Below are 25,367 nucleotides of genomic sequence, written 5' to 3' on the forward strand. Positions count from 1 at the left end.
ACCTGCCGACTATTGTGGTTAAACAATGATGTACTCCCACGTTGCTTCAAAAAACAGTTTGTATCTCAGTTGAGCTGCCTGTAAAAACCCAGTTCTCACCTAAAGGCACCATTTCAGTCGTTTCTAAATCAAATGGACTTCCTGTCCCTGCAAACACTAACCCACCAGGAAATCTAACATCTGGATTAACTCCAAAATCATTCGCCTGAGGCTCACCTGGAACCCAAATGTCACCAAAATCCATTTCTACTTTCTTTTTTCAGATGTCCTACTGACAAAGATGTATTTTTTTTAGGTTTTCTAGCTGGTTGATTGATCCACTATAAACTAAATCATGTTGATGTCACACTGACTTGTAATCAGGTGAACTAAGTCACACACCACTAACTATTTCAGAGAAACTGGATCATATTATATGGAGAAAATGTTTTCTGGTTTTCCTTCTGATGTCTGCTCCGCCTCAACTCTCTCTATGATTTACAGAGTTTCCTGATGAACAGTGAAGTAAACTGCTGCTAACTTTGGGTTGAGGTTTTCATGGGAATGCTAGCACACAGTGTTGTGCTAGAACAGGAGCTGGGTATGTGGGCAATGTAACCGGGCTCAGCAGCCTCTATGGACATGATGACGGAGGTCGAAAGACAGGAGAGGACGCTGACGGAGGAAGCTAAGAAGAGAAAACGAGAGAGTGAACGAGCATGAAGCTGCCGGACGAGAGTAAATCTGACGGACTTTCAGTCGTTGGTGAAATAAAAAGCTGAAAGACAGACGCCGAGCTGACTGCTGTGTGTTGTACTTGCTTGATGTCTGGCTAGTTTTTGATCATGAGTACAGCTGTCCATATTTACCACAGTGGGATCACGGAGGTCTGCGTTGAACGCTTGCCTCTGATAGCTGATTTGTCATAGTGAGTCAACCTGCTATTCATCCTGTACAGACCCATGCTGCTCCTTCATACCCACTAAAGAGATTACCGGCTGACCCACTGACCCACTGACTCGCAGTGCCGGCCCACGTGACGGTTGGAAAAATAAATGGGGTGGACGTAGATTTGATTAGAGCGAGGAGAGCCGGTGGATGAATCCTCTGCAGGCGAGGAAGGAAGAGGATGAAGATTTGAGGTCGCTCAGCAGAACTCGGCCTTGTGCTGTTTCCTCAATGAGGAGGTCTTTACTGATCAAAGGCCTCCTCCTCCTCCTCCTCCTCCTCCTCCTAAGCTCTGTGCACCCCCTTCAAACCACCTCAATAGCTCCTGCATTTTTTTTTTTACATTTTCCGGCCCTGACGACGCTCGCCTCTCTCAGCTTCTATCTAGCAGCTGGTGTTTCCATAGTAACGAGGGGATCGGGTTGGAGGTGTAGCAGGGGGTGGTGGTGGTGGTGGAGGAGACGGCGGCCATTTCGCACACACAGCCCCTCCTCCTCCTCCTCCTCCTCCCTCCCCCCATCATTTTTCCGAGCTAAAAGGGCCAGCTCTCTGACACTTTTACCCACAAACCACTGCTCCCATTTCTGGGATCTGGGTCATATTTTTGAGTGACTCATCCTTCGAGAGAGAGAGAGAGAGAGAGAGAGAGAGAGAGAGAGAGAGGAAAAAGCAGTGGGAGAGAGAACGGGCATGAGGGATCGAGCGATTAATGGGAAGAGATGGTTAAAGCAGGCACAGAGGGGGGATTAGGTGGAGCATGAGGCAGCAGAGGGGTGGAGATTAAATGGAGGAGGTGGTGTGTGTTTGTTTTGCCATGTTGGGTGTTCCTCTGGGATCTGCAAGCCTGATGTGTGTGTGTGTGTGTGTGTGTGTGTGGAGGCTGGTGGGGGGTTAGAGACCTGCTCCCTGCTCTGGAGGCTCCATCACTACATTACCACCCTGGATGGTGTTCATGTGTGTGTGAATCTTTGAAGGGGGGGTTGCCCTTTCTCTGCACCAGAATAAATGTTTCGACACAAAGGCTCTATTCAGCAGACAGGAACAAGTGTGTGTGTGTGTGTGTGTGTGTGTGTGTGTGTTTCCATATATACATGTGGGACAGCACATGGAGCTGCTGTGGTCACAAACTGGCAGGAGACCAAAGATGAAGCAACTCAATTATATATATGAGAAACAAAGCAGAAAAAAGCTCCAAGAAATCTGTATTTTTGTGATTTCTGCACCGTCAGTTTCAGAGTGTAAGCACGCTGTGGTAAATACGGGCCGCTGTACGCGTGTATTCGTTATGATTTTGATCAAAAACTAGTGAATCAATATCAAGCAAGGTCCAACAGCAAGAAGACCAACTCAGCATCTGTTTATTTCCATTTATTTTTGATCTTTTCATCTCTGTCATTATGTCCATAGAGGCTGCTGAGCTTGGTTATATTGCTCTGCTTACCCAGCTCCTGTTCTGGCACGACACTGGCTCCATTCACCAGCATTCACCTAAAAAAATCTCTTCTTCCCGGTGGTCCAAAACTAAACTACCAACCAACCCAACATTTCTTCTGAGACCAATGGGCATGTCACACTACATTTATTTCTCTTGTAGTGCCAAGACCGACAATAAAACATCCATTTAAACGATCTTAACCTTTATTTCCAAGTCTTTTTCACAGATCGTCAACCTGTAAAGAGTGCTACATTTGAATTTGAAAGAGTGAACATCAGGTTCTGAGTGAAACAAGGACAAAAAGACTCGCAGCGTTCCAAATCCCAGTTTTATTGGTCGTTGGATTTCAGGTGAACCAATGGCACGAGAGAGAGAGAGAAGAGAAGAGAGAGATTAATCCACAATATCAAAAAAATTATACAAAATAATAATACAAAAAGAAGTTCCAGTTATACAAAGCAAAGATGTGGACTTTAATTCTTATTTTAAATTTTCCTACTGCCCAAAAACTCAAGAGTAAGGCACAGTCATTACCACATGTTTACCCTTCCACATCCGTTTGTCTAAGCCTCACGGTTACCTTGGAGACGCGGTTTCTCCAAGGATAACCGCTCCTTTTATTCGCTTACCCTTCATTCAAACACAAAAAAAAAAAAGTCGAAACTTCAGAGAGAAAACACTGAACTGACTCCATGAGGAGCTGGCTACAATCAATGATTGGTTTCTATATACTGAGTGATTGATTGCGATGACGGGTGGAAGAGCCCAAAAACACAGGGCTCGCTGCCAACACGATCCTTTGTAAAATAACTATTTATGCTTAATATGTCATGGATAAAGCCGAAGGGTAGAGGATGAAAAAGGGTAATGTGCTACATGACTGCAAAACAGTTAAAGAGACAACAAATTCAAAAGTTTCTTTACTTAAACTAACTTTTCCAAACCTTCACTGACAAGTTAGGAACAGAAAAATCCAACAAAAATCAAAACACAATTTGGTCATTTCTCATTGAAAACGGCCGTCTGGATACGTCAGACAAATTAAAATGAAATAAAAATAAAAGTTTAGGCTAGTAACTCGCAGCCATTTCGGTTATAAGACAAGGCTCTCAAGGGTTAAGGGCGCACAGTATCTAGAGATGTTTGATGGGATTTTATAATACTTATTTTACCGTTTCGTGAGTTTTTATAGGAGTTAGTAGCACCAGGTTCCAGTTACAGGTGTGTGAGATGATTTTGAATCCAGTTATTAAAAGGTTTGGTCTCGATAAAGGCTGAGGTGTGAAGTTTGGTCGGAGGATTCAAAGAGCAGCTTTCAAAAAAAAAAAAAAAAAAACAACGCCTTCCCATGATAATGTCTGTGCCTTGGACATAGAAAAAGAAATTTATCTTCCAGTTACAGGTGAGTGCAGTAACCTTTTTTTTTTTTTTAAATCTTTAAACATTCTCGGGACAAATAGGTTCAAACGTGCGTAGGAGGGGAAAGGTGGGTGAGAGAGTGTTAACTTCCTACATCCTTCCTCCAAACACAGCTAGAGAACAACACAGGAAACTGGTTTAACATTTGAATATTTTTTTACATTTGAGATGAGGAAAACCCGTCAGTTAGACTATTTTTCGATATCTTTATCCGCTCCAGTTATACCACATAGTCATCACACACACAGGCGACGAGGCCCGCTCATGGAAAACAAACATACTTAGACCCGGTCTGATCTTGTTTCTACACGACCCAACAAAAACAGACCCCGTGTTAAACAGCTGACAGGAAAGCAGCTGATGTAGATGTTATCCAGTTATCCTGTGGATTAGATCAGGTAGAAACAGATCTTAGCAGACCGCGTCGGATACCATAAATACTGCCACCATGTGCTGCTCACACAGACAATAGAGACGAGTAGAAAAGATGAGGGGGGGGTTAACTCAAAGATGAGGAGGATGATGAGGGTGGTGGTGGTCTTTAACGGTGGCGCTCTGCTCTGCTCCCCAATCGTAAGGCGAGGGGACGAGGGAGTAATGAGTGACGGGGTTGAGCAGCGAAACCAGATCGGAGCAGGAAACAAAACAAAAGTGCACAGCCCCCACGGTAACTATGGCAACAGATAAAGGTCGGCGCTGCAGAGCAGAGCTGGGAGAAAAAAGGAGGGAGGACGGAAAGGATAAACGGGGAAGGAAAAGGGAGCGTCCCCTTCTTCTTCTATCCTTCCTGTTCTCTCTGTGCAGTTTATCAACATGTAAAGTCATAAGTACAGGATATACTATGAGGGATGGGAGGGAAGGTGGAGACGGGGGTAGGTAGATGGATGGACGGGTGGTGCTGCGACCGCAATCCACGCTCTTCTTCCCCCTTCAGTACTCCCACAGTGTGGCGGTCTCCAGGTCGTCGGCGTTGGCCTTCAGGACGCCGGCGTGGTCGCCCCGGAGGTACTTGCTGTCGGCGGCGTGGCGGATGGCCAGCTTGTTGTAGTCGCAGAACTCGAAGAGGAAGTCGACGGGCGTGTCGCTGCTGCTCACCACAGACTGCTCGTTTCCCACCATCCAGTATTTACCCGTCGAGTCTGCGGGAGGGAGGGAGAGGATGGAGGTGTCATGTGGCAGAGAACAAAAAGGTTTGGCTTTGTTTAAACGACATAATGTGAAGGAAATTACCCGGATCAAATCCCTTTTATTGGCACTCAAGTAAATCCGTAATGAAAATCCCACAAAGATTAAATGATTTAATCCCTTGTATGCCTGCAGGAGGTCCTCTGGATAAGCAGTACCTTTCTGTCTGCGCAGCCGACACCACCGTCTATGAACTGACCTTGCAGACTGTAGGCGCCGTCTCTGAACTCCAGGGTGAAGTAGTCGTAGGAGGAGCGGTTGGAGTCCAGCGTCCCCGTCACCTTCCTGCAGCCGATGAAGCCGTGCTCGCCGCGCAGCACGATGATCGGGCGGTTGATCAGCTTCATGATGAACTCCTCGGACTCACCTGGAGGCAGATGTGACATGGTTACCGGGAAGGTCATGAAAGGTTGAACGGTTCAATCACACGAAAACACCAAAATCTGCAGCTCGTGCATTAAACTGCTCGAGCTCAGAGTGCTGAGTGTTCACAGAGCCTCATTAAAGATGCATGCAGAGCAACTTGGCTTCAAACGTGCCCCTAAAAAAAAAACGACAGCTCCTTCATCAGCACCAAGTGCAAGCTTCAGCTTTGATCTGCCAATGCCATCACAAAACCCACTCTTCTCTTGTAAAGATAAATCTAAACTCTATCATTATTTCCAGGTCTTTTACATGACTAGGCTTTATTTTTTGTATTTTTCCAACACCAATCTTCAGGTTTGTCCATGAAGTGAGGAGGAGACCAAGATCTAGACCTGGATCCAAATGCCGGGAGCGGGAAAGACGTTGGAAACTATGTCTGTTATCGCAGGGAACGATAAGATGGAGGATCTAAATGATGCAAACCAGGCTACAGAGGGAGTATGGAGAGCGTACGCGTCACATTTCCCACCGAAATGTGGAAATATTCAAGTAGTTTCATGTCTTGGCGTCATATCGCAGGATCTGCACACTCAGGAGACTTTCTCATGCTGTTTATGATCAACATGATTAATTTAAAACAAGAAACATGGCAGAGGAACAAAAAAAAAAAAAAAAACTGAAAGAGTAAACAGCTCCGTTCAAATGTTACGAAACAGAACCGCTGCCTGCTCAGAGGTTCTGGATCCTTTTGAAGCCCAGAAACAAGCTGGAACATCCAGTCCATGATTTAGTATCCTGTACTCTCCCCCCCTTCCCGTTCCTTCTATCGCTGCTGAAAAATAAGTCTGTTAGCCAACTTGTCACTGTCTCAACAGCTGAATCAACAAATCTCACTGACCGGCAGAGTCGATGGTGGCTGCTAGCTGGCCATTTTTCTTGGCGGCGACGTATTTCCCATTAGCAGCCCGGAGAGTCAGCCTCTTCCCACGCCATTCAATGTCAAAGTAGCAATTAGCCGACCTACAGAGAGAGAGAGAGACAGGGAGGGAGAAAGTGAAAGGCATTGAGAGGTGAGGAGGATGATTAAATTTACATGGCGGTTAGATATCCAGTAGCTCTTGCGTGAGTTTACACCCAGCTGCTTTATCCAGAACTTAAGTAATTGTTGGGTAATTGGATAGTTGGGCTCAGGGTGGACGGATAAGCTTCACTTGTAGTCCTTGGTTAAGTCAAGTAGCTGGTTAATCCTCTTCTCCTGGCACAAAGGGAGGTTTTATTTGCTTACTGCAACATTCTGGGTTTGTTTCCCCCCCCTGTGTGAGTTTTTATTAAAAGAAGCTCTGAAACATTCCCTAAATGTTTCCTCAGAACCACAAACGGACATTTCTGTGGTTTAATCAGCGAGGTTGAACCGAGTCGACTCTCAAGAATGCGACGGAGGAATTTGAGCTTCCTGCGGAGAGCTCTGCAGAGTGTCGATGTTTGCACTTATCTTAAAAAAAACAGAGAGGAGTCTACCTCTGATAAGACTCAGGACACTTCTTTGACCATCACATCTGCAGCTCCTGTCTTTGAGATTTCCAAAATAAAAGGTCATTTTAAAGCAACATTTTGTAACTTTTCCACCATAAACTAACAGATTTTAAATCATGTTGATGTCACTGTGACTTGTAATCAGGTGAATGGTGTCTCTGTCATTCGTACGTCTGTTCTCACACTATGTAACTTTGTGCTCCGGGTACGATCACCCACGAGAAGTACGTTCGCTTCACGGCACTAAGTCACACACCACCAACTATTTCACTGATTTTGGTGAAACTGGATCATATTTTATGGAGAAAATGTTTTGTCCTCCGGCTGCTCCATCTCAACTCTTCGTGATTTACAAAGTTTCCTGATGGACAGTGAAGTAAACTGCTGCCAGCTGTAGCTGCTGTAATGTTAGCGGAGCTTGTGTCATGCCAGAACAGGAGCTGAGCAATGAGCAGCCTCTATAGACATAATGACTGAAGAGGACTTTAATGGAGGAAGCTAAGAAGAGAAAATCAGAGAGTGAGCGAGCAAGAGTAAATGTGGGTCTGACTTTTAGTGGTTGGTGAAACAAAAGGCTGAAAGACAGACGCCGAGCTGGGCTGACTGCTGTTGGACTAGTCAGTAACATTAGCTGCTGCTGTGTCTTGTATTGTTGACCTTGTTTGATGTTTATCCGTGAGCAAACAGTCTAAATAAGTATTTACACTCGGAAACCGGGGGCACTAAATCACAAAAAGTACTACGCATGAAATGTTGTTTTAACACATAAGTACCCTACTCAGTACTCGAGGGTGTCTGGACTCCTGCATCTGTTCGAGGGCGCTCACAGTGAAATCATCCAGGAGCACAAAGTGGGGGTCGAGGGGTCAAAGGTCAGGGGTTAACAGAAAGCACTCTGGCCGGACAGAACCGCTGCACATTAAAGGAAATCACTCTCTACAGGTTGAGGTCGTGCACAGATGCACTTAATCTCCCACCAACATGCTACAGCCATGACCGGAGATCACTCAGTCTTCACCTCCCACACGTCATCCACCCCCCTCATCAGTAAACACACATATCAGAGCTCAGATGACGGAGCAGTATCGGGTTTCCTCGATCGCTGCGCCTCTGCTTGGTGAACAGATTGGAGCAGGTGTGGTCGTGGTGTGTCATGCTTACTTGGTGGAGGCGGTGCACTGCAGCCCGCCGTTCGCAGTCAGGGTCCAGTATTTCCCAGCGGCGGTTCGGAACGCACACTTCCTGTTCTCACGGCAAATCTCCACCTGGAAGACCTCCTGGTCGCCCTCCTCGTCCTGATTGGCTGACAGGTCCATGCCTGTGTGTGTGTGTGGGGGGGGAGATCAGATGATGAGTGGGTCAGTCATGTATGACACACACACACACACGAAGGCTGTAAATAGCCGCAGATTATGACTGTTAACCAGCAGTCCAGATGCAAACACACACACATCCTTTGGTCGGGATCAGACAGGCTAAATGAGCAACATCAGACGACTCGGCTTAGTGAAGGATTTCACACAGCTGTGCACACACACACACACAAACACACACATGCATCTGTCATAGCACAGACAGTTCAAAGGATTAGTCGTCATGGTGGACGGTCACAAAACAGAAGTAAACCCACAAGGACACGTCACTGACTAAACCATGCTAAAGGCTTGTGGAAGTTTTAAATCAATTAATTAACATTATTTGCTGATTGTTTGTTTATTACTTTATTAGGAACAAGATCGTCACAGACGTCTTGTTTGAACAATCAGACTTCGTTTAGTCCGCCTCAGGTCCACCGATGATCCATGACTTTGACGATATTTAGATTAAATGGGTGATTTGGATATTTTAACATGGGGACTTATGGAGACTGACTCACTGCTGTAGCCAACCTTAAGGTGGACGTCTGAGGATGAACTGCAGTTTTTTGGGCACAGCTAAATTTATCAGTTTGTGGGTGATCCTGACGGATCTGAGCTCACGGAGCTAAACGACAAGCACAAACTTTCCTACAGTTTAAAATTTAAATTATTTCTGTAGAGTGAAATTTGTGTCACTGTCTGATAGTCTTCCTTTTTGTGGATATAAAAACGGCCCCAAATTTTACATGCTGCACCTTTAAAATGGGGAAACTTTGTTGCACCGTTCCTTCAACTTCAACATTTAAAGTACATTCAAGAATGTAATTTAGATAAATGAAAGCACGACTTGAAAGTAATCCAAAGTCTGATCTTTTCGGAAATTGATTAATTATTGCCTTTTTTCTTTCAGTAAAACAAATTTGAAAAATAAACCTTGAAGTGAAATTAACTTATTTTAGAATGAAAAACAAATATTTATAGAGTTTTTATATTATAATGCAAAACAAATACGGTAGTTTAAGGCAGATTTTCACTCGTTTTTAATGTTTTCAACGTGACTACTGCAGCCGGTTGAGTCTCCAAGGGAAGAAGAAGAAACATGGAAAAAATGAGATGAAGTGGGGGGAGGGTGTCACACATGAAAAAGGGAGACGGATGGAGAACACATGAGCGCGCCGGTTTGTTCTCTCAAACATCTCTCTGTCTCGCTCTCTGCACACATTTACATAGCGGTCCAACAGACAGTCCATCTCACTGTCTGTGCAGCCCTCGAGATATAGGTCCGTCCACGCCGTGACCTCGTCCTATACAATAGCACGCATTGTGCTGCATGAAGTGCGTGTGATGTGGAGCGGCACACTGGACGTTTGTGTATGTTTTCATCCTATAGTTAATTCATGTTTGTTTACCAGCTCTGAAGTGCATTAGTGGGGTTGATGTGGTTTTAATGAGGTCTGGCATTGTATATGCACGCTAGCCTTTTGGACTACAGATCTGTGGCTAGAGCCGCACATGTTATTTATATCACTTTGATTATGGATTTAATCATTTTTATTGACGTCTTCAAATTGTTTCCTCGTGTTTGACCTGCAAAAATTCATATGACAGACAAAAACAACAACAAATCCTCTTACTCCAGAAGCTAAAACCAGATTTGACTCATCAGCCGGTCTGTCCATCACCAGACTCAAATATTTCAACAAATACTGGATGGCACAGATATTCATGGTGTCAAGAGGATGAACCCTGATGACTTTAATCCCTGTTGGGCAGCTACGATATTTTTTCGAAGTCAACTGGAGGAGTCTCTGGCTCTCAGCCACGCTCCCCAGTCTAAAACTTTTCATACAGTCTGTAAAAGTTTCACAATATTCCCACAACACAACTGTTCACCTCCAACCGAAGCCAGAAACGTACTTTGTATTTAATGTAAGTATTACGTAACGTGTCAGTCACAAAAGAGTTACTGCTTCTCATTTTGTCCTCTCTCCTGTCGAGCGCTCGCCCGAGTCAACTCAGGAACTCTGGCCTCTGTGGACAGATTGAATTTCTGCAGAAAAATGTGGGGATGCACACGTACGAACACAGCACACACACACACACACACACTGATGATTGAGAGGGAAAATATAACTGACCATAATGAGAACCACATGGCGTGGAGTGTGTGTCGGGGAGGTGGAGAGGGTGGTCGAAGAAGATGAAATGTAAGTTTAAGCTGCGACAGACAAGGAGAGGGTTTGAAGGAAAACATTAGAGGAGGAGAAATGAGGAGAGAAGAGGGTCAGACTCCGCTCGACTCCACGATCATCCGTCACTTTACTGAGCTCGGCTCTAATCCTCGCGGCTTCCTCTTTCGGCCGACATGGGCGCTCAGGACAGTAGCACAGGAGAGCGCATTTATCACAGAAGCAGGAGAGAGAGCGTAAAACATCTGCTGGATGTTTCTGACCACAAGAAACTTATAGCGGGATTACAAACTCACCGACGTCATGAATGCTACATAATCTCTGGTGGCTAATGCATTATGAAAAACCTGATTATTCATATATGGGAGTATTTATATATTCAAATGTTACCAGTATCAGTCCAAATTCCAATAATCAACAGCACAAAGTTAACCTTAATTTATCTAAGCTAACTGGCTTCATATTTACCTTACAGACACAAGAGTGTTATAGATAATTTTGTGTGACTTTCGGCAAGGACAATAAGAATGCTGATGGGGAGGGGAGCCGATGTCGTGCCAGAACAGGAGCTCGGCTCAAAAAAAGGACGAAAAACGCCAAAGAGGACCTTAACGGAGGAAGCTGAGAAAAGGAGAGAGTGGCCGAGCGAGAAGCTGAAGTAGAAATACCACTAACCCACCTTAAAATTTTATAATTTGTTCAGGACTCAAAGTAGAGATCCATTTGTCTCACGTCAAACATTTCTTTTCTGTTTCTGGCATGAAAGTTCGATGTCGACAGCATCGGCTTTTGTGGAGTTTAGTCTAAAAATATCCAACAACATTTACTCTGCATGTCGGTTCAGTTTCGGGAAAAATATGAAAATGAAGGAGCGAACAAAAACACTTTACATGTTTAACTGTGGACTGAATAACTCTGTTCTACCACTGACTGGATTTGAATAGATTAATCCCCCCAAAAAATTTATCTCATTTGAATTTAAGATGGACGTTTTTGTTGCCGACAGAGAGCCAACATAAACCTGAATGTTTCAAGGAAATTGGGAGATTTGACTGCAGTCAAATATCTCATTTATAATCGCTGTTGTGAATAGAAGGAAATGTTTCTCTTCGCTTCACAGGGAAAGGAAAATAATGATGGGTACACACACAGAACATAAACATACAAGACTGATGGAGACAAAACACTCACCCTGTGGCCTGAAGAGCCTCAGCCGTGAGCCAGAGAGGGAGGCCGAGGCCGAGGCTGCCTGTCAGGCTTCATCTGTGAGCTATGTGAAGCTCACAGGGTTAAAGGAGGAGGAGGGACGAGGGTCTTGCACTTACACACATATACTCCTCAAAAACCACACCAAAAGAAGTGACCACACATCCAGAATCCACCCAAACCACACCAAACACACACACACAACCCCTCTATCTTTTCCGTCCACCCCACCCACCGCATTCAGCCTGATGGCGGCAGGCACAGATTGTTGGCCCCGGTTACTGTGAGCCAGCAGAGAGCGAGAGGCCTGCTGCTGTGAACGCTTGCGATTGTATAGAGTGTAATTGTGTGTGTGTGTTTATGTGCGTCTCCTATTGTTTAAGGAGCAGGCCTGACCGAGGAGGCGACCAGCTGGAGCACAAACAGGGGAGCCAGATCATCGGCCTTTGTTCAGTACAAACGGGCAAGCCAGCCAGCCCACACACCGAATACTGTGCTGACTGTAACACCGGTGCTCATACAGTACGGTCACATATTTCCTCTGACAAATGCAAAATAAATAAACAAGGTCAGGCAGCTGTCGCTCTCTCAGCTTTGGGTGATAGTTGGATCACGGCTTGGTTTATTTGCATAAATTCTAGGACTTCCTCATGACAGATTTCTTCCGATACGTGCACCTAAGAACAACAAAACTTATAAAATCCATCTCAATATAAAGGTTTATAACAGAAATACCAACAGGGAATAATCAGGAATCATATATTTGTGTGTGAAACGCTAAAACTGAAGGGCATTAGTGTGGAGACACACCCAGAGAGGAGCTGAATGACACACTGGAGACCAGCTGAAGCCTAACCTATAATAAAGTAGGAGAGGTTCCCTGGTGCTCCCTTGGCACGCTCGAAAACACACAAACATACTGCCTATAAACACATTACCAAGGATGCATACAATGACTGCATCCCTTCTTTTGATTTCCTATTGGATGAGTGTGTGTTGTAGACAAAGCAAATCATCACCCTTTACCCTGGAGGGATTAATACACACCAGCCAAGGTCGGAGTTGTCTCATTTCCTGCCAGTGAGGTTGGTGGAGGGGGCGGGTTGAAGGATACAGAAAGGGTGTCAGGGTCTGAATCATGGCCAGACACAACATGGAGTCACAGTCTTTTTCTTTCACCACACACACAAACGACACAATACACGATTCAAAGTCTGATTATAGCTGTGATTTGACGTGATGACTGCTTTTCAACAGTTTTCAGAGCCTCAAAAAAAAAATCACAGCCTGTCAGCCCTCCTCAGATTATAGTGAACGGGAGCTCTGAGACCAGCCTAAACTGTGTAACATGAAGTCTGAATGACTGCATACTTGGAGCTGGTTCATCTGAACAAAAAGGGACTGTTTTAAGCTACAAAAGTAAAAATAAAATTCAGCTCATATGAGATGAGAGAATTATGAATAACCCTCATGTCAGTACAGTTAGCTTAGCATAGCACAAAGACTGGAAACAAGTGGAAATAGTTTGCCTTGCTGTGTCCAAACAAAAATCACTGAACACATTTTTCTTGTTTTAATCTGAAAACAAAAGATTTGTGCGTTTTTATTGGGGGTTTATGTGCTGGACTATTTCTTGGCCGGGTGTAGTGACTTGCTGAACAGAAGGAAATCATTACCCCCGTCCAAGAAACAGTCCCTTACATAACCGCCAGTGAAATATTTAGAAAAAAATAAGCTCATATTGCTTGATTCGCTTGATTGTGCAAAGTTAGATAAGAACATTGACACCACTCTCATCTCAGTGCGGTTAATTTAAAGCAGCCAGTTAGCTTAGCTCAGCACAAAGACTGTAAACCAGTGGAAACAGTTTGCCTGACTCTGCCCTGACAAAAATTACTAAATTACAACTTTGATTGTGCTCTTTTTAATCTGTACAAAACATGTAAAAATCAACATTTTGTGCTTTTTTGGGGGGTTTATGTGGCGGACTATTTGTTGGCCGGGTGTAGTGACAAGCTGAACTGAAGGAAGGCATTACCCCCGGCCAAGAAATAGTCCCTATATAACCTCCCGTAAAACTATAAATGGATGTTTTTTGGTTGGTTTTTAATACAAAAAAGGACAAAGCCAGGCTAGGTGTTTGGCCTTGTTTCCAGTCTTTATGCTAAGCTAGGCTAACTCATGTTTGAGGGAAAGAAGCGATTCAGCCAGTTTCCCTAAATGATGAAGTATTTCTTTAAACGGTTGACCCACAGCCTGCAGTTGGCATTTTAAAACCTTTTCATGAGTGTTTAGTCGTGTTTTATAGGACCTGCGAGGCCATCCATGCCAAGCCTCGTAAATTCCAATTTCCATTTAATAGTCACACGTTGTAGCCAGTCTTATTGTCATGTCATTAGATGTTAAACATTCGACACAAAAAGCAGCACAGCCCCAACAGGGATCCCACTCCAGGACACCTCACGCTAGTTTCAGGACCATCAGTTACAAAGACAAGTCAGCACTCGGCGGTCACACCAGTAGCAAACAGGATGACGATGATGGGCCATTTAGCTGACAGACCAGCGCACACTTGCAGCACAGTTTAGAGGCAGAACAGGCCACTTAAAAAGCTATTGAGCTCCAGGCTAACTGACTGATAATTGTGTCTCGGGTCCATATGAGGGTCATTAAACAGTCTCAGGGAATTTGCGACCATCTCCTGTCTGAGGAGAGTCGATGTTAAAGGTCCGGAAACAAGCAAGGGTCACGTTAATGGCAATTATGAATGGTGCCCGTACAAATTAGAAGATAATGGAAGAAAGAGGAGCCAACAATGGAGTTTCAGTTTGAAAATTGGTTCATAGCATCATGCAACTGGGACACAGAGAGTGATGTGAATATGTTGGCTAATTAAAAGCTTCCTTCCGGTTGTTATTGAATCAGAAAGTACAGACGCACCAATGATAGATGTGAATGAAAAAATAAATGACATAAATGAGTAGGTAAAAGGTTTCTGGCTCGGGATAAACTCCAATTTAATCCAGTTGGACTCCAAGCTGCTATTTCTGTATGACATGAGGCTTATTTTTGTAGTTTTGGTCTTCATGTCCATCTGTTGAGATGATATTTTTATTATTTTATTTATTGCTGAGCTGTGGAACAAACACCACAAGCAATCAGAGGTTTTAAAGTTGAGAGTAAGTGGTTGAAACACTTGGACCTGTGTGAAACCTGTTCTTTAAACAACCAATTCAAGACATTTTTATGGATAAGTCATCTGTAAACATGGGTACAAATCTCTCAATCAACAATCCTGACTCCATCTAATGACAGGACATCCAAACTGGATCTGAGCTCGACCTTGATCTATATAAAAAAAATTAAGCTTGAGTCACAAAATCAACACAAAGCGGCTTTTGGATTGACCCAAATTCAGCTCGCTCACCCAACCTTTGGTTGCTAATGAAAGCCAGCCCACTTCAGCTGCCATCTTGGCTCAGGTCTACCAGACATTTAAGCAGCTGTCGTATTTGAAAAAAAAACATCTGGAGCCGGTTTAATTCCGCTCAGCATTTAATCCACATCAATGATCCAGTTGTTGGAGGGTTGAACAAGGTCTTCTTCTTCTACAGATTCAGATCTCTCGCTCAGGCATGGACTGATTTGAGCAGCAGGAAGGGCCTGAAGAGTCCTCGAGTAACTTTTCCACCATAAACTAACAGATTTAAATCATGTTGATGTCACACTGACTTGTAATCAGGTGAATTCTCTGTCATTGTAACTTTGTGCTCGAGAAGTACTTAACGCTTTACGGCACTAAGTATTAGTGTTAGTGTTTGTACAACAGGTGTTTTGGACCATTGGGAAGAAGGTGGTTTTTTAGGCCTAGGACACACGTATGCCGACAGGGAGTAGAGCCGGTGTTGTGCTAGAACAGGAGCTGTAATGTAACCAGGCCTCTATGGACATAATGACAGAGGTGAAACGATCGAAGAGGATGTTGACAAAGAAAATCAAGAAGAGAAAATGAGACAAGCCGTCCAACTAGAGTAAATGTGGGGCTGACTTTTCATCATTTCGTCATTGGTGAGATCTTGGTGAAATAAAAGGCTAAAAGACAGACGACGAGCTGGGCTTCTTGTTGTTGGACTAGTCAGTAATATGAGCTGGCTGCTATGTTTTGTGTTGTTATAATCATAACAAATAGACGTGTACAGCTGTCCATTTCTGATACGGTGGTAAGAGAAGGATGCTAAATCACAAAAATAGCAATTTCTATGCAAGATGACATTTGACTGAGCTGCATCCTTCATGATAAATCATTTGGGGATTATTCAAAAGGATGTTATTTACAATCTCTCCATTTAGTAACCTAGCCTCCATTTTGTGTCCCAAACTGAGCACAGTGCCTAGTGCGGAAAAGTGACAGAGCAGAAAGCAGATGAACATCCTCATGACAAGTAAACAAAATCAGCATGAGACAGAACAAACATGCTCAGGAGCTGAAAACAAAAAGAAAAAAAAGATCATAACTTTCTGAAAAAGAGGAAGTATAACCACCAAACCGCACGGTATTCTCACCAGTGTGCTCCTCCAACCAGACACTAAATATAGATTTAAAGAGCATCAATTAGAATAATTCTATCATTCATTACAGACAGTCAGCGCCACAGTCTCTCTGCTTTCTCAGGCGCCCGACCCAAAAATCACAAATTTTCCTTTTTGCGCTGACTCAAGACGTTTTTACAGCATGATTCACTCACTGACTCAGAGCCTTGAATTCAAGGGTTTTCTTTGTATTAAAGCCGCCCGTCAACAACGTGAGGGGTGCCGCTGATAATGACCTCAGACATACAGCAGCGAGCCAACCAGCCAGCCAGGCCTGGAGGCTGCAAGGAGGAGGAGGAGGAGGAGGAGGAGTGATGGGTGGAGGATGGGGGTGAAAGGAGGTGATGGCGAAGAAATGCATGGAAAAAGTCAGGAGGGGTGAGTGGGAGGAAAATATTTTTTTTTTAAAGAAAGAAAGGAAGGAAGAAGGTGGAGGGACAAGTTTGTATCTCTGCCCACTCTCACAGCTGAAGACCAGACACACATGGACATTATTAGCCTTCACACATACACAAAAACGAGAAGGAAGCCACTGTCTATCACTGACAATTATAGATATATATAGACCGGTTAATATCTAATTGAAGCTCCAGTGTGTCAGATTTAGTAGCTTCAACTATGTTTTATTGCTTATAATCCCCTAAAAAATAAGAATATTTATGTTTTTATTACCTCAGAATGAAGCTTTAATATCTACAGGCGATTATCCAAGAAGATACAGATTGAGCTACAAAACATGTGGGTGACGTCACGGATACGCCGTATTCGTGATGTCACCCACATGTTTCTGAAGAAACTATCGGCTAATCTAAAAAACAGCAAAGGTCGTGGATCATTGGTGGACCTGAGGCAGGCTGAATGATGCCGGGACACCTACCTGTTAATCCTGCATAACTTTAAGCCTCAATATAATCTGAACAGGTGAGTTTTAGATAAATTCACCCTCAGTACAGTTGTTATGAACGGGGAAATTAGCTACAGAGACCAAAACTGTTTTTTGTACCAGGCTGTAAACATGTTTATTTCTGCTGTGAAGTTGGACATTTGAACATGGGAACCTACGTTTTTGGATCCAGCCTCAAGTGGACGTTCGAGGAACTGCAGTTTTTTTTTGCTGTGTGGGTTTAACCGTAATGTTTACCCAGAATGGACAAACCGCGTTACTCTATGAAGGAAAAAGGTGAGATGGTGGGGTACGCCACTGGAAATCACTGCACACTGGACCTTTAAATATACTCATCATAGCTCAAGATATTATGAATAAGATCAAATGCCAAGCATCCGTCCTTATAAAAAGAAAAAACATCTGGATTTGTTGTAAATTCAGTCAAACTGTGCCTGAGCTCTTCTGCTTTGTGCCAGCTCGGGCCTCGTGCCAGTTTGAGGCTGTTTTACATTTGAATGTTGGCACACGTGCACACATGAGTTTTAAAAAGACAAGGCCGAGGGGCTTTGTTAAGACTCCTCTTTTCATGCAGGGTTGTCTGGAAAACCCACTGAAAAAACAGGCAACATGGAGGAGACTCAGTGTTGTTCTGTATCCTGTTTACATTAATGAGGACAGGCCTGGTATCATGTACTGATGTGGCCTCGCAGCCCATTGTTGGGCCTGTGTTCATGCTCCTACCTCCTCAGAGGGGGGTCAGCCTGACATTCCATCACTTTAACCCTTCATCTGCCATGCACCCACCCACCACACCCACCTTGCCGGGTGGAGACGTTCCTCTCGTTGGCAGCGGTGAGCACGACCTGCGGGTGGCTCTGCTCCAGCACGAACAGCTCATCCTTCCCGACCCGGGCGCTCTTGCCGGACTTCATGGTGCCAGAGGGCCCGGATGGGGCGAGGTATTTCCCGCTACAGTCTCTGAACGCCACCTTACCGGAGCGGAACTCCAGCGTGTAGCCCGTGCTCTTGTCCGTGGTGGCGACCAGCGCGCCGTCGTTCTTCAGGAACCGGTTGTCGGAGGTCTGCAGGTGGTACCGCTGCTCTCGGAACACCAGCGTGATCATGGAGTCCACCCCCCACGGGACATCCCGGTCGATGGCGATCTCGTCCACCTTGGAGCTCAGGTGCGCGTACCGCTTGCGCGTCATGCTGAAGATGTTCACCTGAGGGTGCATGGCGATGTGCACGCTCCATTTCTCCGCCACCGACGCGGTTTGGGCGAAGCAGATGATCCGGTCCTCGGTGCCGCCCAGGTAACGACCGTGCGGCTCGGACTGCAGGGACCAGCGGCCGTCATCGTGAGCGGTGATGATGAACCGGCACTCCGGGCCTGGAGTCTCGCTGTCTCCGGTAACGTTCCCGTCCTTGTCGGCGGCGATGTACCGGCCCAGATGTGACTTGAGGCAGAAGACGTTACCGGTGGAGTCGTCGCCGCTCTGCTCCAGGGTCCAGATCTGCTTCTTCTTCATGCTCGTGGCGGACGCGTTGATCTTGAAGCCGAACATCTCGGCCGTGAGGTACTTGTTCCCGCAGTTGATGAGCCCGAACTGGATCTGCAGCATGTCGCTGGTTCCGTTAGACGCTCCGTTAGTTGTCATGGTCGGTTCTGTGAGCCTCGGACCGGTCCGGTTCTGTCGGTCTGTGAGGGGGGGGGGGGCGGTTCTGCAACTGAGCTCGCGGCTGAAAGGGTGGGATGCTGTGCTGCCTCGCGTGCTTCTCTTTGTTTGGGCAGTGTGTGTGTGTGTGTGTCACTCTGAGAGTGAGTGTGTATGTGTGTGTGTGTGTGTGTGTATGTGTGTGGCTGAGTGGGAGCGCGCGCCGCCGGTCCTCTGTGCTCTGCCTGTCTCAGCAGCGCGAGCCCGCCGCCACAGCTGCAGCCTATATAACCATCAGTGACGTAGCGCCTCGAGCCACGCCCCCCTCAGATGGACAGGAGTCTGGAGTGACGTCATCCGCACCCCGCTGATCTGTCTGAACTCAGACTGTACGAGTCCTCCTCTTGTCTCCTCGTGTCTCCTCCTCTTGTCTCCTTATCTTGTCTCCTCTTGTCTCCTTATCTTATCTACTTATTCTCTTGTCTCCTTCTTCTTATTCTATCCTCCTCTTCTCCTCTTGCCTCCTTCTTCTTCTCCTCTTGTCTCCTTCTTCTTCTCCCCTTGCCTCCTTCTTCTTCTCCCCTTGCCTCCTTCTTTTGTCTCCTTCTTCTTCTATCCTCTTCTTCACCTCTTGTTTCCTTTTTCTCCTCTTGTCTCCTTCTTCTTCTCATCTTGCCTCCTTCTTCTTCTCCTCTTGCCTCCTTCTTCTTCTCATCTTGTCTCCTTCTTCTTCTCATCTTGCCTCCTTCTTCTTCTCCTCTTGTCTCCTTCTTCTTCTCCTCTTGCCTCTTTCTTCTTCTCCTCTTGTCTCCTTCTTTTTCTCCTCTTGTCTCCGTCTTCTTCTCCTCTTGTCTCCTTCTTCTTCTCATCTTGCCTCCTTCTTCTTCTCCTCTTGCCTCCTTCTTCTTCTCCTCTTGCCTCCTTCTTCTTCTCCTCTTGTTTCCTTCTTCTTCTCCTCTTGCCTCCTTCTTCTTCTCCTCTTGCCTCCTTCTTCTTTCCTCTTCTTCTCCTCTTGTTTCCTTCTTCTTCTCCTCTTGTTTCCCTTTTCTCCTCTTGCCTCCTTCTTCTTCTCCTCTTGTCTCCTTATCTTATCTACTTATTCTCTTGTCTCCTCCTTCTTCTTATTCTATCCTCCTCTTCTCCTCTTGTCTCCTTCTTCTTCTATCCTCTTCTTCTCCTCTTGCCTCCTTCTTCTTCTCATCTTGTCTCCTTCTTCTTCTCCTCTTGCCTCCTTCTTCTTCTCCTCTTGTCTCCTTCTTCTTCTCCTCTTGCCTCCTTCTTCTTCTCCTCTTGTCTCCTTCTTCTTCTCCTCTTGTCTCCTTCTCTTGTCTCCTTCTTCTTCTATCCTCTTCTTCTCCTCTTGTTTCCTTTTTCTCCTCTTGCCTCCTCCTTCTTCTCCTCTTGCCTCCTTCTTCTTCTCCTCTTGCCTCCTTCTTCTTCTCCTCTTGTTTCCTTCTTCTCCTCCTCTTGTCTCCTTATCTTGTCTACTTCTTCTCTTGTCTCCTCCTTCTTCTTATTCTATCCTCCTCTTCTTCTCCTCTTGTCTCCTTCTCTTGTCTCCTTCTCCTCCTCCTCCTCCTCCTCCTCTCTCGCTGACAGTCAGCATTCATCAAATTAAAATTAGCTTGTCTCTGTAGAAATGAAGTGTTGTGACCACAGAAGAAGAAGCGGTGCTGATGACTCAGACGCTTCGTTAACCTCGTTAATCGTCTCGTTTACTCGCGTTCATTCACATGTTGTGGATCTGTTTACAGCAGCTGATAACATCTCTGTCTCTTATCACCGATCAGACGGACTCAGCATTCAAATCATGAGGATGGGTTGTGTGTGTGTGTGTGTGTGTGTGTGTGTGTGTGTGCGTGTGTGTGTGTGCATGTGTGTGTGTGTGTGTGTCTGCCCACAAAGCTCCATTCATGGCTCGAGCGTGCACATCAGAGGGCAGGAAAAGGCCCAGCTCTGTAAACAAAGAGGCCAAACAGATCACTGTGGCATCTTCTCAACGCACGCCAACACACACATGTACGAGTATACAAAGCGCGGAGGTCATATCAGCAGCAGCTGCACGCTGAGCACGACTTTTATACAACACCACACAAACACAGAGGTCAAAGCTGAAGTAGTTTATACCTCATTTATCTCCCAGAGTGTTCCAACATGGTAGTCTTCTTCTGTCTTTTCTCCATAGAAGCTGCTGAGCACGGTGACCTACCCAGCTCCTGTTCTGGCACGACACTGACTCCATTCCCCGTCAGCATTCCCCTCAACCTCCTCTTCTTCTTCCCGGTGGTCCAAAACGCCTGTGGTACAAACACTAACACGCCCCTGGAGCTCTGAGCTCACAGTGCAGCTAACGAACTGAGTTAACATGAGCTAACAGCAGCTACAGTACGGCTGGCAGCAGTTTACGTCACTGTCCGTCAGGAAAACTCTGTAAATCACAGAGAGAGTTGAGGCGGAGCAGCCGGAAGACATCAGAGGGAAAACCAGAAAACATTTTCTCCATAAAATATGATCCAGTTTCACCAAAATCAGTGAAATTATTTAAAAATCTGTTATTTTATGGTAGAAAAGTGACAAAATGTTGATTTAAAAGTGGCACAAATACAAAACAGAAGTAAAATAAAATGAATAAATAACATTTAAACAACCAGTGTGCTTTAAAATACTTTCATCGGCCTCCCTGCATCCTGGTGGGCTTGCAAACAGAAAGTAATCTGACCCCCGATGTGTAATCTAATCAATGGTAATCTCTCCAGCAGTCTGGATAAATCCAATCTCCAGACAGAACATCTTCAAACAAATCCAATTTCAATGTAATAAAAGCTCCAGAGTCACAATAATAAAATTTCCAGACCTGCTCTGATACAAACTGTATATTTGTTTCTCTGTCTTGTTGTTGTTTTTTTCTAGTCATGTGAGTTAATAAACAAAACAGAATTTGCATCCATGACTTTGAATTTTATTTTTGCACTGCTGGCAGAGATAGTCTAACACTGCGTTCATGTTCACTCAGGAATATTAAAACAACTTTAGTGGCAACTAAAGGATCAAATTCTCAGTGATCTACAGTAATGCGCGGTAATATTTCATGTCAGTTATACGGCAAAACAGTGTTTCTTTTGATGACATTTCTTTTTATTTATACAGTAAAATATATAATAAAATGGGCTTCACATAAGGGGTGAAATCAACAGTTCTAATATCCTTTTTACCGTAATATTACAAACACTTATACTGTAAAATTCTGTAAATGGTAAAATTGTGGATGGGTGTTCCACTGTACATTTTCTTAATTTAAAACATTAATGAAGCACTAAATAAGATAAAAAGTATTCACAACTTTCAGAAACTTTCTGTTTCTGCTGAATGTTCTAAAGCTGCACACCGAAGTAGACATCGAACACTTGAAGGCAGCATGAATAAATAAAAGGAGAAACCTTTAAGAATTTAAAAACATTAATGCTTATTTATTTATTTATTTATTTTAAACAGACTGCAGTACTTCACATATTAAACATATCAGAGCAGAATAATGGAGGCGTTTGGATATAAATGACCTGAGCAGACAGGTATGAGAGTCGTATTGAGCTCAGACTGTGAAACGTTCGTCCTCAGTCATCCGTGCAGACAGTGATGAGGCCTCTGCATCAGACCTCTGCAGAACGACAAACACAAATTATTTGGGATTGATTGACAGTCTGGTACAGCAGCGTCAATAAGCTTTCTCTGCAAAGTGCAAATCCCTCACATTATGCTGTGCCAACTGCAGCACAAATGAACTGAGAGGACCCAAATAAATAATTGATTCAGGTTGGTTGGATCAGCAGGCGATCCTCGTTACCAAAATCCTCAAGTGGGACAGTTTGTGTCCAACAAATTAAAGCTACATTTTGTAGCTTGTCCACCATAAAATAACAGATTTTAAATCATGCTGACGTCACACTGACTTGTAATCAGGCGAATGGTCATTTTACAGAGTTACAGAATTACAGAGTTTCCTGATGGACAGTGAAGTAAACTGCTCCCAACTGTAGCTGCTGTTAGCTCGGTTTGTTAGTTGGGCTGTTTGAAGTGTTCATACATCTGTACAAACTCATGAGGTTCATACTTCAGTTTAATATTTACAACATAGTTTTACATAATGACTGTTTCTGCGGCGGTTGTGGTTTTTTTTAATATGCTCTAATGAGGAAGTAACTTACTGAGAATCACAGGTGAGCTGACGACAACAGTCTCCACTGATATACTTTAACATGACATACTGTGTGTGTGTGTGTGTGTGTGTGTGTGTGTGTGCATTCATCTTCATCCTGCTTCTATCGTTCCCTCCAGATGGCGCCTCCATTGTTGCAATATTGCAAATTGAAATTGACGCTCTGTCATGCACACACACACACATCTCAAAGAGATTTTTGACATGAGGTGAGATTAGCACTGATTTATGATTAAACACACACACACACACACAGGCCTCTGGAGAAGCCTCGCCATGGGAGCTCCACACTGCTGGTCAAAGGGAGGAGGTGGAGGATGGGGCGAAGCTATATCTTTGTTCACAAGCTGGAGCTTTGAGGACGGTTGCCATGGAGACAGGCTTCAAATCTCCTGGTTGATGAAGGGCAGGCCGTCTGCTGCTACTGCTGCTGCAGCGAGCACACACACACACACACACACACACACACACACTGACACACTGACACACTTGCTGCACTAAACGCAGCACTGCAGCACTGCGTCAGAAGATGCTGAGCTGACCAATTAGCATGCTTTCCTAACACACACCCCTAAGCTGGAGCCAATCAGAGCACGCTTTCTGCAGCTGCATTACAACGTCCACCAATCAGGAAACATTATTCCAGATGTGTCGGGCCAACCAACGAGCCAGAGAAGTTTTTTAATGAAATGGAAAGTCCAGTTTTTTGTCAGAGGAAGTCTGATTAATTTAAACCTCCCCCTCCTCTCTTCTTTTTGTTTGGCTGCAGCTGTGGACGTGTTGTTGCAGCTTTTAGTCAACGTTCAAACACCTGAAGGAAAAATACATTTAAAACAGAGACAATGAAGTGGAAACATCAATAAAGGAAGGAAGGAAGGATGCAAACAATAAGAGAGGAAGACTGAATGATGTGAATATAAATTCTAAGCCCGCTGTGGTAAATATGGACAGCTGTACGTGTATTTGTTATGATTACCATCAGAAACTAGTGAGTCAACAACTTCATCAAGCAGCAACTCAAAGTCAGATTTACTCTAGTTGGATGACTTGTCTCTTCTTAGCTTCCTCCATCAACATCCTTTTCGATGTTTTCACCTCCGGCACTATATACATAGAGGCTGCTGAGCATTGTTATATTGCCCATTTGCCCAGCTCCTGTTCTGGCACGACACCGGCTCACATTCACCTGTAAACCTCCTTTTCTTCCCGGTGGTCCGTCGTCTGTCTTTCAGCCTTTTATTTCACCAAGATCTCACCAATGACTAAAAGTCAGTCCCAGATTTACTCTAGTTGGACGGCTTGTCTTATTTTCTCTTCTTGATTTCCTTTGTCAACATCCTCTTCGATTGTTTCGCCTCTGTCATTATGTCCATAGAGGGTACTGATCCCAGTTACATTACAGCTCCTGTTCTAGCACAACACCGGCTCTACTCCCTATCAGCATACACCCGTGTCCTAGGCCTAAAAAACCACCTTCTTCCCAATGGTCCAAAACACCTGTTGTACAAACACTAACACTAATACTTAGTGCCGTAAAGCGTTAAGTACTTCTCGTGGGTGAATGTACCCGGAGCACAAAGTTACATAGTGTGAGAACAGACGTGCAAATGACAGGGACACCATTTTCCTGATTACAAGTCAGTGTGACATCAACAGGATTTAAAATCTGTTAGTTTATGATGGAAAAGTTACAAAATGTTGCTTGTGACTGTAGTTGACATGTGACTGTGACTGAATGGATCAGGAGTTTGTCGAGGTCAGCGTGTGTTCGATCCATCATGTGATGCTATTTCAGGTAGGTGACATAAATCTCTGATTGTTTCCACGAAAGCACAAAAGTCAGATGATTTCTCAGTGTCCCGTCACTAATCAGCCTCTAACGTGACGTCGTCTGCTGACTCTTTAATCCCCGATCACAGCTGGTGTTTCCATTGATTTGTATTGATCACTTTCATGATGGCACACGGTCTCTCCCTGTTTTCTTTGTCTCTGTGTTTAGGATCACATTTCCTCAGAAACAACAGGAGGACTGATTATTCACTGTAAGACAGTCTCTTTATGTTTCAGTCAGCTGAGCCTTCTCCACTGGGATCAAAGGAGTCCATTAAAACCAGCATGTGAGTCACCTGAAACTTCCCCAGCTGATTTCTTACATGAAGACTAGACTAGATGAGTTGTTTTGCAGGTTTTCTGTGGTTGTATAAAATTCTCTGTGATTCACAGAGTTTAATGATGGACAGTGAAGTAAACTGCTGCCAACTGTAGCTGCTGTTAGCTAATGTAATGCATAATGCATATTGGACCACTGGAAAGAAGAAGAGGAGGTGTACAGGCAAATGTTGAGGGGGGGAGCATAGCCGGTGTCGTGCCAGAACAGGAGCTGGGCAAGCGGGCAATATAACTGG

The 25,367-nt window shown here is 44.6% G+C and overlaps 1 protein-coding gene across 1 annotated transcript; it reads right to left on the minus strand.

Moving 5' to 3' along the window:
* Window positions 1–2,671: 2,671 nt before the first annotated feature.
* fscn1a (fascin actin-bundling protein 1a) lies at window positions 2,672–19,040 on the minus strand. Its single transcript, XM_010747225.3, has 5 exons — window positions 17,912–19,040; window positions 8,027–8,183; window positions 6,231–6,352; window positions 5,166–5,333; window positions 2,672–4,920 (listed from the first exon to the last, which is right to left on the minus strand). Exons 1-5 carry the CDS (start codon window positions 18,750–18,752, stop codon window positions 4,712–4,714), a joined length of 1,497 nt encoding a protein of 498 aa, XP_010745527.1. The 5' UTR covers window positions 18,753–19,040; the 3' UTR covers window positions 2,672–4,711.
* Between the last annotated feature and the right edge of the window lie 6,327 nt (window positions 19,041–25,367).

The sequence above is a fragment of the Larimichthys crocea genome, chromosome XII (genome assembly GCF_000972845.2).
Source record: "Larimichthys crocea isolate SSNF chromosome XII, L_crocea_2.0, whole genome shotgun sequence".
NCBI classification, from domain to species: domain Eukaryota; kingdom Metazoa; phylum Chordata; class Actinopteri; family Sciaenidae; genus Larimichthys; species Larimichthys crocea.